At 37.0% G+C, this 16,728-nt stretch overlaps 1 protein-coding gene across 5 annotated transcripts in view; it reads left to right on the forward strand.

The window, feature by feature from the left end:
* Positions 1–16,728, forward strand: part of MSH3 (mutS homolog 3) — a 231,691-nt gene that overhangs the window by 161,497 nt on the left and 53,466 nt on the right. For all 5 annotated transcript variants that reach the window (XM_054489804.2, XM_063665452.1, XM_063665451.1 and 2 more), the window contains exon 20: positions 3,733–3,890. In XM_054489804.2, the coding sequence (XP_054345779.1) occupies positions 3,733–3,890 (158 nt within the window). The remainder of the gene's footprint in view (positions 1–3,732; positions 3,891–16,728) is intronic.

Consider the following 16,728-nt stretch of genomic DNA (forward strand, 5'->3'; position numbering starts at 1 on the left):
TTTTGTTTGACATACATATATATATATAAACTAGCAGCATATAATCATGTTTTGTGTATTTTAAAAAAGGTACATTAATGTCTCACTGAGCTTATCGTAGTATTCTGCATTGTAAATAATTGTTTTAACAATTGTACAAGTAGATCTATTTATTTTCCTAACAATAGACAATCAGATTATCTCTATTTTTGTCAGTTATGAATACATACAAACAATATTACAGTGAACAGTTTTATACATGCCTTTTTGAGCACTTGTATGTTTCTTGGGTAGATGCTTAAAAGAGGAATTGCTGGGTCATCTAGACCAATATACACGTTTTTTTTTTTTGTTTTTTTTTTTTTTTTTTTTTTTGAGACAGAGTCTCGCTCTGTTGCCCAGGCTGGAGTGCAGTGGTGCGATCTCAGCTCAGTGCAACCTCTGCCTCCCGGGTTCAAGCAATTCTTCTGCCTCATCCTCCCTAGTAGCTGGGATTACAGGCATGTGCCACCATGCCTGGCTAATTTTTGTATTTTTAGGGGTTTCACCATGTTGGCCAGGCTGGTCTCGAACCCCTGACCTCGTGATCTGCCCGCCTTGGCCTCCCAAAGTGCTGGGATTACAGGCATGAGCCACCATGCCCGGCCTCAATATACACAATCTTTAACTTTGCTAGGCATTTCCATATTGCTCTCCATATCTTGCCAGCATACTGTGTTGAAAAGACTGTCCTTTGTCTACTGTGCTGCAATGTCACCTTTGTCATAAATCAAGGAACTGTATACATGTCAATCTATTTCTGTGCTTTCCGTTCCACTGGTTAGATATGTATTTCATTGTGCCAAATCACACTACTGTAATTACTGTAGCATTATAATATTGAGTCATCCAGTTCATGAACATGGTATATTCCTTCATTTAATTAGGTCTTCTTTAATTTCTTTCAATAATGTTGTGTAGTTTTCTGTGTAGAGACTTGCTCATTTTGTTAGATTTATTCCTAGATATTTGATTTCTTTTGATACTATGGTAAATTGTATCATTAAAAATGTTTTATTTTGAATTACAGGTTGGGCATTCCTAATCTGAAAATCTAAAATCTGAAATGCTCCAATGAGCATTTCTTTTGAGCATCATATTGTTGCTCAAAAAGCTTTGGATTTCAGAGCATTTTTAGATTTTATTTGTAATGCAAATATTTCAAGATCAAAAAAAATTGAAATTGGAAACACTTCTGACCCCAAGCGTTTTGGATAAGTGATACTCAACCTGTATTTGTTGCTAAAATATAGGGAAAAAGTTGATTTTTGAATACTGAACTTGTATCCAAAATTCAATTTTTATAGATTTCCTTGGATTTTCTGGGAGCACAATCATGACATATAGGAATAATGAGTTTTATTGTTTACTTTCTAGCCCTTATACCTTTTATTTTTACTTCCCTCTCCTGCCCATTTTTTTCCACAAGTGAATGTTGAATTTTATCAAATACTTTCTCTGTGTTATTGGAGATAATTGTATGGTTTCTTTATTCTGTTAATGTGGTGAATTATATTGATTGGCCTTTGATTATTAAACCAACTTTGTATTCCTCAAAAGCTCTAGATGGTTTATATAACCTTGGATTGACTTATTAATAGTTTATTAAGAAGTTTTGCATGTATATTTATGGGTGAAATTGGTCTGTAATTTTTCTTGTAATGTTCTTATCAGGTTTGATAAGATATCCAAATCTGAAATTATTTGGGAAAAATTCTTGTTTTGTTCTCTGGAAGAATTTTTGTAATATTGGTGCTATTTCTTTCTTAAATGTTTGCAAGAATTCAGTAGGGATGTTCTCTGCATTTAAAGTTTTTCTTGTGGAAGGGCTTTTACAAATGTAATAAATATAGGATTGTTAGATTTTCTATTCCTTGTGTCATTTTGTGATTTTTTAAAAAGGAGATAAAGATATATTAAAAAAGAGATTAAAAAGAGATTAAAGAGATTCAAAAGAGATATGAAATATTTGATCATGCCAATATTTGATTGTTTTATGACAGGCTTATTTTTTAATCTCTGTAGAATTCATTTTATTTTTATCATTGTTTTTATCATTGTTTTATGACATGCTTATTTTTTACTCTCTGTAAAATTCATTTTATTTTTATCATTAGTTTTATCATTCTGCTTATACCAAACTACTTTCCAGGTTCTTATTGTGTTAAGCTCTTTCTGTCACAAGAAACACAGGTATACTCAAGTTCCTTCAAGTAATGGAGATGTATTAGGTGCAATATAAAGCCATATGGAGCCATAAGAGAAAGGAATTATACAGGAAGAGCAGGATCTCTAGCACAGTTTGGCATTAGGGAGACTGGAAATGTGTGGCTAATTAGAATATGATACAGCTTTAGGGATGGAACAGGTTTTCTTTTTATCCCCCATTAGTAACACTTTATAAGGCTTTACTTTGATACCCAGTTATTTGTGTGAAGTTTCTCACTTCCTTTTGGCTTTTGTCTCTTTTCTTCCTTTCATTACTAATTACCCTCTTTACCCCTGGTTAAATAATTTTTCATCATACCTTTTATTTTCTCATAACTACTTACTTATGATCCCCAGTGCCTTGTGGCCTGGTTCTGTGATTCTTTTTAGCCTCTCTTCAAGTTACGAAGTAATTGAACCTCACTGGTTCTCAGTTAACTCCCAAAAGATTATTTGATTGGCCTAGTTTGAGAAGCTTTTATGCTAGGCCCATTGGCTGGTTCTGGCTTTTTTTTTTTTTTGAAATGGAGTCTCACTCTCACCCATGCTGGAATGCAGTGGCGCTATCTTGGCTCACTGCAACCTCCACCTGCTGGATTCAAGTGATTCTCGTGTCTCAGCCTCCCGAGAACTGGCATCATCACACCCAGCTAATTTTTGTATAGTTGGGGTTTTGCCATGTTGGCCAGCCTGGTCTCGAACTCCTGGCCTCAAGCAATCCACCTCCTTGGCCTCCCAAAGTGCTGAGATTACAGGTGTGAGCCACTGTGCCTGGCCAGCTTGGCTACTCTTGACCAGGCAGCTATTGCCAAAGTGTGGGATTCACATAGCACAGAGCATGGATGCCCTGGGCTAACTCCTCTGCCAAGGGCTGTAGTTGGACAATTTCCCTTAGCAGGGGTGTGTACCTGGAAAATACTGTAATTGATCAGTACAGAGAAGTTCTAGAAAATTAAGTTGTTGCAAGAGTTACAATTCTGCCTCCTTCACATGCTCTGGTGAATGCTAGTAAATAATTAAATGCTGATAAACCAGTATCTAGAATTTGATGTTATATCTTTTAGTAGTCATCTACCTGTGACTGAAAAATTGCTGCCAAAAATTACATGTGCTGCCAACCCCAAATAGGGCCATGGGCAATTAGATATGTAATACCTGTTGTTTTAAGATGAAGAAATGGAAATTAATAGTCTTTAAACATAAGCAATAGGGAGAACATGCACATAGGCAGATTAAAAAATGCTTAATGAGAAAGCCATAGCAGTTATACACTTCTGGTCTTGTTTCCTTTTTAATACCCAGGAATAGCTGTGTGTACTGCTAAGAATTCACTTTTCTGCAGTATCACACAGTTCAGGTTGAAGACAAAGAGGACCGCTTTCCTTTTGTGATATTTATGCTACAAAGTAATGTTTTGCCTAATGCATTTCCACTTATGAGATAAATTGTGGATATTATCTAAAAACTTTTCTGGTACAATAAGTGAAATTCCTTTCTAATTTTTAGGAGGACTCAGAGAGAGTAATGATAATTACCGGACCGAACATGGGTGGAAAGAGCTCCTACATAAAACAAGTTGCATTGATTACCATCATGGCTCAGATTGGCTCCTATGTTCCTGCAGAAGAAGCGACAATTGGGATTGTGGATGGCATTTTCACAAGGTAAGTACATTAATTCAATTTGCGTATATTCTTGAAAATAAGTCAAGCCCACATTATCGCATGAATTTTCCTTTTGTGTACATATTTAGATGCTCTTAAAGCATTCAACATTTAGGAGCTTAAATAAATTATTTCAAAGCCGGGCATGGTGGCTCACACCTGTGATCCCAGCACTTTGGGAGACCAAGGCAAGAGGATCACTTGAGTCTAGGAGTTTGAGAGCAGCCTGGGCAACATGGCAAAACCCCATCTTGACAAAAAATCAAAAAATTAGCCAGGAACCTGAGATGGGAGGATCACCTGAGCCTGGGGAGGTTAAGGCAACAGTGAGCCAAGGTCACACCATTGCACTCCAGCCTGGGCAACAAAGTGAGACCCTGTCTCAAAAAAAAAAAAACCAGAAAAAAAAAAACAACACGTTATTTTTATTATGACTGTTAATACTAGAAAAGACTCAGGAGTTAATTTTGTCCAGTAGCTTCTAAATTATTTTTAGTTATTGGGTTATTTTATTTTGTTTTTTATTATTATTATTACTTGAGATGGAGTTTTGCTCTTGTTTCCTAGGCCAGAGTGCAATGGCACTATCTCAGCTCACTGCAACCTTCGCCTCCCCAGTTCAAGCTATTCTCCTGCCTCAGCCTCCTGAATAGCTGGGATTACAGGTGCCCGCCACCACGCCCGGCTAATTTTTGTATTTTTAGTAGAGACAGGGTTTCATCATGTTGGCCAGGCTAGTCTCGAACTCCTGACCCCAAGTGAGCCGCCCGCCTTGGCCTCTCCAAGTGCTGGGATTATAGGCGTGAGCCACCACACCCAGCTGAGTTCTTATTTTGAAGAAAATCTTTTATAGAAAATCAATATTTAAGCAGATAAAAACAGATCTGCTCTGTCTTCTGGGGTAGAAGACTTGGAGACTTGGCTGTTAGGCTCTGTAGAGCACAGTCTGAAAACTAGTCCATCCTCCCCATTTTAGGTGCAGAACTGAGACAAACTGCAAAAGGCATTGGACCAAGATCATTTTGTTGATATCCCTTTTTACTCTACGAACATTACATGCAACTGACTAAGTCTTACCCTCAATGTGTAAACCTAAATTTTATGCCATGTTAGGAATATGAGTGAGATATCCTGGTTTCACTAAGGAGAATTCGTAGTTTAATCTGTTTAACACCTTCTGATTTATCAGTTTTTAAAGCGTTGTATATATTTCTTACATGTACATTTCTAAAAAGTAAATACAGTCTCTGTGCATAGTCAAGCTCTGTGTATAGAGTGTCTTGAGTTGTTGTCCAGCTACATATTTATATAATATTTGACTGTGGAATCACATCAGAATATATCACATGCTAATATTGATATTCTTGAGTAGACACTAAAATGCTTTAAAGCTTCATTTTTCATCTGAGAATGAACAAAGTACCCTGAATTCTGTTTGATGCCATGTCACCAAATAGGTGTTATTCTGATCCCCATATATGTTTAAATTAACTCAAAATAAGAAATTTAAAGAGTCTTTCTTTAGTTCTTAAGACTGTAATTCATTTTCTATTTTATAAGAAAAACAAACCAGGTATTTTATTTTGGTTACAGTATTAAGGAAAGTAGCAGAGATATTTAGTAAATAAAAAAAAAGAGAAAAAAGAAAAAAAATATTGGTCAATATAAGGGGATTTGCCTGGAAGGGGATCTTGTTACTGAGCAGAATATCAAGAATGTTTGCAGATACAAGTAAAATAAAAGAAGGATTTATTTTTGTCATATAAGGAGAAGGCTGGAGGTGGGTAGCTGCTTCTGGTGTTCCAGTGGCTCTGCCATTTCACTGGCCTTTCCCTCAGAGTTGTAAGATTGCTGCTGCAGCTCCAGGCATCACATTCCTATTCACATGAGGTAAAAGGTGAAGGGACTGCCATAGCTCCCCCCCACCCTTTTTAAAATTTTTTTAGGACATCAGTAGGTTTTTAGGATCCTCCCAGAAAACTTACCTTTCACTGACCAGAACTGTGTCTCATGGCCATAGTTGCAAAGAAAACAGAAAATAAGAAGGTGGTTTTTGTCCAGCTTTTAAATAGAGTTAAGCACAGTAATTGGGAATACAATCAGTGGTAATCAGAAAATAGTTTCTGTCATAGGGTGTGAAATCAGTAATAATAGTAACAGCCAACCTTTATGATATATTTACAATATTAGTGTAATATTCTTATCAAGGTACAGGCACTCTTATGTGCACCTTTTATATATAGAGTACTTTATGTAAAGTATATTCAGTGAGTACATGTCTAAGCCTTCTAAACCATGCTGATTTCAAGAAATTGGAGTATTTATCCGTTCATTTTCATTTATTCATTCATCCAACATGTACTAAGTGAATACTTAACATATGGCAGGCACTGAGAATACAAAGAAACCATAGTTTTTGATTTCATGAAAGCTACGTAGTGGAGAAAATCAGCATTAACCAAATAATCACATACAGAAATGTAAAACTGCAGCTATGACAAGTCTATGAAGGCTATATGCAAGATGCTGGGACAGGCTGTGGTCCTGGGATATGATCTGGTCGGGGAGGTCAGGGGAAGGCTTCCCTTAGCAAGTAACTTTTGAGTGCCTATCTGAAGGATGAGTGTAAGAAGGAAGGAAGAATATTTCAGAGAGAGCATGTGCAAAAGTCCTTTAGCATAAAATACATAGACAATGAGTGAAGAGTGGTCCTCCAGGAGAGCAAGATTCTAGGTGAAGCATAGCCATGTTAGGAGTTTATCCTAAGAGCCATGGTAAACTGTTGAAGAATTTTAACCAGGGTTTGGCATGATTATGTCTGCATTGGTTACACTGGAAAGAATGTCTGGAGAAAAAACCAAGTAGATCAGAGGAACCCAAAAAGCAGGCTTTTTTGGTGGTCTTGGTGAGAGGATCAGTAGCTTGGATTAAGTTTGTAGTGCTAGTTTAAGTGGAAAGGAGTCATATTTGAAATATATTTGGGAAATAAATCACCAGGACTTGGTGATAGATAGGGGTATGGCAGCTGAGATAAATGGAGTTGTCAGAGATGACATTGAGTTTGTGCATCTGAATGGTGAATGGTGACATTTACTAGAAGAGGATGATGTTTTTTCATAGATTCCGACGTCATCTTTGTGTATAATAAGTAGAATTATTCTGAGACATTCAAAGGGAGCTATCATATAGTAGGCAGTGGATATAAAGTTTAGATTTCAGAGAGAGAGATCAAAGGTAAAGATGTAAATTTGTTGTGAGACATGTTTGTGTACGTGATTGGGTGTGGATGAGATCATCTTGACAGACATTATGGTGGAGAAGATTAATGTTCTGAGACTGAACCTTAAAACTGCCGAGATTTCATAGTTGAGTAAGAAGTTAAGGTTGAAAACCAACAAAGGAGGTGTAGCCAGAGAGGCAGGAGAGAAAAACAGGACATTACAGTGTCGTGGGAGCAAGGGGAAAGAGTGCTTCAAGAAGAAAAGAAGTGGTCAACAGTGCTGAAAGGTCAGGTGAGTTAAAGCCTGAAAAGTCATCTTTGGTCTTAGCAAAATAGCTGTCTCTAATGACCTTAGCAGGAGCTGCTTTCATGGAGTGGTGGGGCCACACTGCAGTTAAAGGAGGGCTAAAGAGTGAGTTAGAGGTCAGGAAGTAGAGGGGATCAGTACAGGTGATACTGCAAAGGTTGGCCAGGAAGAAGACGGGAGAGATCCAGTGAGGGACTGCTTTTGTTTTGTTTTGTTTTTAAATGGTAGACTTGAACGTACTTCAATGGGATATCCAGTGGGATATGTTATTTCCAAGAATTTATGATTCTAAAAAAAAAACAAAAAATAAATTAATCACCTTTGGAGGATCCTAGAATGAATCCTAATGATACTTAAAATATCATTAGTCACTTGGACGTTGAAAACTGAAAAATAAAGAGAAAGATCCAGCCAGGTATCCTATCTTTTCAAATAGGTAACGAGGAAGTTTCTCTTTATAGAAATGTTCCAGCTAATAAACCAAGCAGGAATGATAAGAATTAGAGTATCACCCTTTTTGCAACCCCTGATGTAATAACAGATTTAAGTAATAATCAGAAATGGCTGTTAATGTCACCAAAGCAGAGACAACCAGACAATAGGTAAAAGTTTGTGACAACTTATGATGTCTTCTGGCCAAAAAAAATCAAACTGAATAGTCGGGCATGGTGGCTCATGCTTGTAATCCCAACACTTTGGGAGGCCAAGGTGGGTGGATCACCTGAGGTCAGGAGTTCAAGACAAGCCTGGCCAACAATGGCCAACATGGTGAAACCTGTCTCTACTAAAAATATAAAAAATAGCCAGGTGTGGTGGCGAGCACCTGTAATCCCAGCTACTCCAGAGGCTGAGGCAGGAGAATTGCTTGAACTGGGGAGGTGGAGGTTGTAGTGAGCCAAGATCACGCCACTGCACTCCAGCCTGGGCAACAGAGGGAGACTCCATCTAAAAAGAAAATCAAACTGAAACTGTTCAGACCTCTAGATCTAGATACCAATTTACAAGAGAAAAAGAGAATAGAGGAACATGTTAAACACCACCATGGGGATACTGTCAACAAAATCTCGACTGTGGGAAACTATAGGACAAATGACTGGTGTTTTTTTTAACAAATAAATAGCAATGACAAAAAAAAAAAAGTTGGGGGAGAGAGGGAAGAGAACCTGCATATTAAAAGAGAGTTAAAGACCAGTCACCCAGTTCCAGCATACAGATCTTAATTCAATCCTGACTCAAACACATAAACCTTTTTTTTAAAGCACTAGTGAAACATTTAAAAATTTTTGAGCACTGGCTGGGTATCTAATGATACTGAAGAATTACTTTAAATGTTTAAGTGAGATAAACAGTGCAATGCAATGGTTATGATTTAATAGAAAAATCCTTACTTTAGTGATACATGCTAAAATGTTTACATATTAAATGATTTGCTACCCAAGATATACATCACAATAATCAAGGATGGATAGGGAAATTTGGTAGGATAGAGATGAAATGAGATTGGCCATGAATTGATCATTGTTTGAGTTTGATAATGGCTACATTGGAGTTGCATTATGCATTTTTCTTTATTGTACATCTTTGGATTTTTAAAAGTTTTTTTGTTGTTCTAAAGTTCATGGGATTTAGCCATTTGAGAAAGAGATAAGATCCCTCGTGTAGGATAGGCATTGTTTCAAACTGTGGATATGAAATCAGTGCATTGAATTGCAATTAGCATTTTGGGGTAATACTTCCTAGATAGTGCTTTGTTTTCCACATCATGGCATATCAGGGTGCAACCAATGTCCAGTTGACCCAAATAAGCTTTTTTTTTTTTTTTAAATGCAGTAGAATGGAGTAGAAGAAAAAGTATCAAAGTCATTAATTTATAGCATGTGGCACAGAGGTGGAGTTATGCAATAAGAAGGCCATTACATTTCCATTCATCAGTAATGACATAGAAATTATAATGGTATTAAGAGATGTTAACATTGGCCCAATAATGAGATTTAAACTCTGTTGTGCTAAAAACATACATATATAGGACAAGTCACCCAGTTCCCCATATATATATGTGGGTATATATGTGTGTGTGTGTATATATATATAGATATAGATACGTATATATATAGATAGATATAGATACGTGTGTGTGTGTGTGTGTGTGTGTGTGTGTATATATATATATATATATATAGTTTTTTTTTTTTTTTTTTTGAGACGGAGTTTCGCTCCTGTCGCCCAAGCTGGAGTGCAATGACACGATCCCAGCTCACTGCAACCTCCACCTCCTGGATTCAAGCTATTCTCCTGCCTCAGCCTCCTGAGTAGCTGGGATTACAGGTGCCCACAACCACACCCAGCTAATTTTTGCATTTTTAGTAGAGACGGGGTTTCGCCATGTTGGCCAGGCTGGTTTCAAACTCCTGACCTCAGGTGATTCGCTCGCCTTGACCTCCCAGAGCGCTGGGATTAGAGGTGTGAGCCACTGCGCCCGGCCAAAAACATATTTTTATTAAAACCTTAGTGCACTATAGTTTTATGCTAGACGTTAGGGATACAAACCTGAATAAGATAATTTACCTGTCTTTAAGGCCATAGGGCCTGTGTCCCTGCATATTCTTACTGAGTATGCCAGGAACGCCCCTGTCTTCAAGGAGCTCAAGTGCAGTAAGGGAGATGGAGAAGCAAATCTTTACAATTCGGTAAGACCATGCAATGCTAGAGAAGTGTATGTGTATATGTGTTTATTTGCTTGCTCATTCATTCATTCATTCATGTTTATCCTGCCATCTTCCAGAAAGGAACGAGGCAGCTTGCAGAAAATTCAAAATAGCATAAGTGAATAAATAAGGATGAGGGCTTAAAATGGAGCCATGACTGAGGCTTAAAACATCAATGCCCAACACTGCTGTGGATAAGCCATAAATCTGGTTCAAAGGTTTCCACAAAGCTAAATTTGTTCAGTTAAATAGTTCACAGTGCCCAGAAAACAAAATGAATTAATTAGTTAAGAAGGCAACTTAAATTTTTATTGTGTTTGACAGCAATCTTTTAGTAATAAAATCAGCTAGAAGAATATATTGGGTAGTATCACACAGACTAGGTTTTATTGGGTCTCACTGGTTACAGTTTAGGAAACAAATGTTTGATTATATTATTCTTGGATCACAGGCTCCACTGAGACAGAAATTATGCTTGTTCTGCACACCTTTTATCCCCTATTCCTAGTACTAAGTAGATGTGCAGTAAATATTTGTTTAAAAACTGACAATAAAAACTGTAATATAAATAAGATGGGTTGACATAACTGTTTCTTAGTCCAAATTTCTGGAATCTGACAGAAATATCCCCTTGTAATTCAAACACCATCTAAAATAGTATATTGGAGCTTAACTAAGTTTTGCCACAGGACTCAAAAAGTCATCAAATTTCTATGTAAGTTTCGGTCTTATAAAGAAAACACAAGTTTAGGTATGTGGCAGGATAAGTTATTAATACACAGGAAAGAGCAAAAATTCCAGTGTCATGGAGATTAGTCTGTCCTGACAACACTCTGTGTACCAGTGCACCTTTGTGATGCTGAGTAAGAGGAGATTTGCACTTCATGAAGGTCCAGGTTAAGCTTAGTTGCTCAGTCTGGACTCTGGTCCCTAAAGTGGGAAGTCTCAGGCAAATCTGAGTATCAGACCATGCCGGCAATTCAACTCTCTTAACCTGCTTCTTTCTCTGCAAGATGGGATAATCATGATACTTATATTCCAGGGTGTTGTCGTGTAGTTTAAATAATGCATATAAAACAATCTAGTACCTGACATATAATAGTTCCTCAGTAATATTAGTTAGAATTTTAAGTCCCATCTGTATGACACTTTGACCATTTCATTCCACAATGATCTGTTTACAGTAAACTCCTAATGCCCTATTTATTTGGACTCAGTTATTTCAGTGTCTTATTTCGGTATCTATCTTAGTTCATAACTGGTTATCCTATGCCATCATGCTATTTGTTCACTATTTGAGGGAAAGAACTCTACTCCGTTGTGTATCCCCTACCCCACTCAGGATGGCAGTAAGTATAGCTACTAATATAAATTAAAGTCATTCAGAAATGAAATTATTTTCACATTTATATTACATTGTTTTCACTTCATCCTGGAAGTTATCATTAGTCTGAAACATACCCAGAGATACTGATCCCATATTTCAAAATTGACCACAACTTTAAAGCATTAATTAATTAATAAAGAATTACATGTGCCAGTTTAAAAAGAAATATGCAGATTATGGAGATTTAAATACTGAAATATGGGACATTTTCCTGTGCTTTGCCATTTGAGTAGCTGTTAGTTTATCAACCTTCAGGTCATGTTTATAGAAGCAGTCTGCCATAGGGCCTGTGTCCCTGCATGTTCTTACTGAGTATGCCAAGAAAGCCCCTGATTGCTTTTTACATGGGCCACTTATTTGTCAAAGTTGTGCTTGCAGCAAACAACCTGAAGGGATAAGTTAATTCTTCCCTTAAAGAGGAAGCTTGCTTTCCTTGTTGTATGCACAGCATCCATGGTACATCACCCTCACAGGACTTGGGGGCTAATGTAAACCAACATGAGTAATAAAGTCCTTTGTCTCTGACCCAGTGGCCTTGTATCTTCTGCCGGCATCTGTGAAACCAGTGGTATTAGGGTAACTTGTTAGCTTTTAAGCAGAGTAAAATCCTAGACTTTACACAGTTTTTGATAGGTCAATAGGATTCTCAGATCTCTTGCTAATATTAATTACCTGCAAAATGTGAGTAAACCGGCTGTGTGTGGGAAAGAATGGGGGCTTTAGATCTAGAAAACTCAAGATTCTGTACAAGTTCTCCAGCATCCTGGCCATGTGCAAGTTACTTCATCCTTCTAGAACCCTGAGAGAAGTACTGTGCCATAGTCAAAAGAATCAGACATGTTATACTTGAGCACAAATCTTGCTTTTCCCTTTTAACAACTGTGTGACCTTTTTCAAATTACTACTTCTCAGTGTCTCATTTCTTTTCCTGTAAAATGGAGATGATACTGCTAACCCTCATATATTATTGTGGGAATTAAATAAAGTACATGAAAATGCCAGACACATAGTAGGTACCTAGTAAATTTTAGTTTTTTTTTCTTCCAGATTCTATGCCATTAGTGTTTTAGATTTAAAAGTCTGTCTTCATATGTGTGTGAGTATAGTGCTCACTTTTCTAAACTTAGCATCAGTTTTTGCATCTATAAAACAAAAAGTTTGATAATACCGACTTCACAAGGTTGATTTGAGAATAAGTTTTAAAAGGATGTGAAATCACTATGAAGTGCTTCTCTTAGTTATTCTCATTGAAAGAAGTTGACCAAATCTAATCTCCCTGACACTTTTCCTCTTGGAGCACTGTGGCCGTAATAGAGTTGAGAATCCGGGAACCTAGAGGCACCACCCACACAGAATGGGATAATGGCAGTGCCTTTCCTTCTGTTCCTCAGGAAGTGGCTGGCATGGAAGGTGGTCTCATGAAAGATGCACATCCTCCTCCATGCTGAGACATGCCTTTATCTCATGACCCAGGAACAGCCTTAAGGAACTGGCCCAATTGCCAATCACTGTGTGAAAGAACAACCAAGCTTTAAACCTTGCCAGCACCAGATTTGTTGTTTCAGCATAGTAGGATTCATTCTCAATTAATTCCATCAAACATACCAGTTTTTTAGCTACTTCAGGATATATTTTGCAGTGACTTGGTCCTGGTGGGTAGTGTGATGTGGAAAGATATGCTTGTTACAATATATGAAAAAGAGCCAGTTACAAAGCCTGGCATTCATTTCACTTTTGTATGAGTAATTGTATGTATAAATATATGCGGAGAAAACCATCTAGATAGAAGGCTTATTCCAAAATACCATGGGGGATATGGCTTTATGGTGATTTTTCTTTTCTTTTACTTATGTAAATTTTTTAATTTCTAAAATAAATGTGTGAAAAAAGTAAAACCTCCTCACCCTCACAAACTACCAGTATTGGTCAAAATGAAATGTTTTATAGGAATCTGGTGAAATGCTTATTACATGGTCTGGCATGTAATTACATGTCTGGCAACTCTTTTTTTCTGGGGCAAATATCTCTTTCCTACCCAGGGACATGGAATTTGGGGTTTTAAGCTTTAGACCATCCTGGGCACTTCAATGTATCAGACCTTACTTGTCCACAAAGTTTTTCCCAGACTATAAGTAACCCTAGTTCTTCTTCCTTTAGGAGTTGATGGTGTTCTGTCTGGGAGAGAATACAAGATTCATGTATTTAACTTTCATAATAAAAACACTGCTCATATGGCACTCTTAACCCTCAGTGCACATTAAATTTTTTTTTTCATGGAGCTTTAAAAAAAATACTGATGCCTGAACCCTACCTCCAGAAATCTTAAGCTGGACTGGGGCATGGTCTGGAAGTCACATTTTAAAAGTGTCACAGATGATTTTAAAGTGAAGCCAAGATGTGGAAGCACTTCCTCAAGCCCTCACTGGAGAAGTCATGTGTTGAATTATAAAAATAATAGGTGCTTATTATGAAATGTAACAGGTGTACTAGGGTACGAAGTGAAACAAAAACACCCCATTCTCCCCAGGTCTACCATGTTTCTTTAGGTAACATTTCACAAGTCTTCAAGTATACATCTTTTCTTTTCTAAAATGGTATCATACTAAGCATTACTATTGTATAACTTGCTTTTGTTTCCTAATATGTGGGAGACATATTTCTCTATCAGTTTATAAGATTAGTCTTGCTCTTTTTAATGGCTGCAGTGTATCTGGAGTACAGATACTCCTTGATTTCTTTAACCTCTGAGAGCTCCGTCTGGGACAGACTGCCCTTTAGTATATGGGACATGTTCCCTATCCATTCCACTGTGCTCCCACATCTTCCTGTTGTTACCACTGGAAAGGAATCTACATGGACTACATTAAATTTTATCCCTAGGATATAATTATATCCCATTAAATTATATCCCTAGGATATAGTTTAATATTATGCCCTTGTAGCTTTCATTTATTTTTTGTGAAATAATTCAGACGTATAATAATCCTCCATGCACCTTCTACCCTACTAAAGAAATAAAACACTACGATACAATCGAACCTCTAATCCTCCCTAATCCCATTGCCCTCTACCCTATCCATAGTAACTAACTGGTTGTCCTTGACTTTGGTATCCATCCCATGCATTTCTCTACATTTTTACTCACTGGTGTTTTTTGAAACAATGCATGGAAGTATTTGGTATGCTTTTAAACTTTACACACAGTGTATTACACTATATTCTTCTGTAAGTGGCTTTTCCCCCCTCAGTGTTATATATTTATAAAATTCATATGGGTACATATACTTTGAGTTCCTTAATTTTTCCCTAATTATGATAGTCTATTTTATGAATATATTACTATTCCCTCATTTTTCTTGATATGATGCCAATTTTTTTGCAAATATAAACAGTCATATTTGTGACTTGTCTCATACTCAACTCCTAGTGCACACAAGGGAGTTTTTCTCAATCTAGGAGTGGAGTTGTTGGATTGTAAGGAACATGTGTCTTTCATGTTCTCCAAGGAGGCTGTACCAGCTTAGAATCCCACCACCAGTGTTTAAAAGTTTGTTCTCATGCTTAAAATAGATTAGAATAAGAAATGTTCGTTTGATGATATTTCTATATATTCTCCAAAATTGCTCATAAGAACATTTTCATTTTTATTACTTAATGTCCTTTACATGAAGTGCCATCTGGTAAATTATTTTTTTGTTAATGCTAGGGACATTTTTTCTCTCCATGTGCATACTGTGCCTGTTTACAAAAAGATTTGAAGCAATTTATTGGCCTTTTCTGACAAACTGCCAGGCTTCCTGCTATCAGCCAGTGGCTGCTTCCTCTTTAATTCGTTTTTGTCTTGGCTGCCAAGACAGCAAGAGCTAAACTCAAGGCTCAGGTGTGGAAACAAATTTGGCTTAGTTTTTCCCTTCGCTTCCTTTATGGGAGTATTTCTCTAGTGTCATTCTTAGAACAGCTGCATCAGAATCTTGGGGATGCTAGTTAAAAATGCTACTTACTAAGCCCTTTCACACATCTTTTTAATTGGAATCTCCAAGGTGGTACACAAGAATTAGCATTTTAAAAGCTCATGCTAAGCTCAAATGTAAGAATCTACTGTATGGCTTGTAATCTTAGTTTCATGTAATTCTTTCATTAGAATATGTTATTGTAAATCACTTCAAATGCTTTTTGTACTCAATGGAAAAAATATTAAAATCTAGCAGAATGAGATATTTGCGTAAGATTTAGCTCCAAGCTGTATCTGTAAATTGATTCTATTGTCAATTGGCCATTTAGAACACTAGGTTTAAATCTGTGGATTCCATAAATATTCATTGAGTGCCCACTATGTGCTATACAGTGTGCAAGAAGAAGAAGAAGAAGAAGAAGTAAATGGATGAAAAGCTATAAACAGACAGGAGGTTAGGAATTTTTTTTTTTTTTTTTTTTTTTTGAGATGGAGTTTTACTCTTGTTGCCCAGGCTGGAGTGCAGTGGCATACTCTTGGCTCACTGCAACCTCTGCCTCCTGGGTTCAAGCGATTCTCCTGCCTCAGCCTCCCAAGTAGTTGGGATTACAGGCATGTACCACCACGCCCAGCTAATTTTTGTATTTTTAGTAGAGATGGAGTTTCACCATGTTGGTCAGGCTGGTCTCGAACTCCTAACCTCAGGTAATCCACCTGCCTCGGCCTCCAAAAGTGCTAGGATTACAGGTGTGAGCCACCACACCCGGCCTCCAGCATCTTTTATCTAAATACTATAACCTCACATGAATCTTTTCCTGAATAAGAAGCAGATTTTTTTAAAAAGTAGAGTTTTGGCAAACACATACATTTGTTTCTAATGGATATATCTGTGCATTATGATATGTGTACTCATCAGTGAAATATTTCTAGACCCATATTTCCGAGGATCATTAACATCCTTGAATGCATCCCTGGAGATAAGATCTGTTTATTATCTTGATGAATATAAACTTAAATCTCATCTAGCCTTTTAGACTCAGTAATTAAGTTTTAGAAAAGCAATGAATTATTAAGTCTCATTAGAAAACAGTTTGAAAAAAGCAAAACAATTGGCCTCCTCTCAGCATAATTTATTTCTACTAAACGTTGGTGATTAAATGTTGATGAAAAGAGATATTTACTCGAAGTGGCCCATAGCTAGCAATTTTCATGCCATGCTACTTACACAAACTCCCTCTTCTGACACCCAGCTTCAGAGAATTCTGTG

Source organism: Pongo pygmaeus, chromosome 4 (assembly GCF_028885625.2).
Source record: "Pongo pygmaeus isolate AG05252 chromosome 4, NHGRI_mPonPyg2-v2.0_pri, whole genome shotgun sequence".
NCBI lineage: Eukaryota > Metazoa > Chordata > Mammalia > Primates > Hominidae > Pongo > Pongo pygmaeus.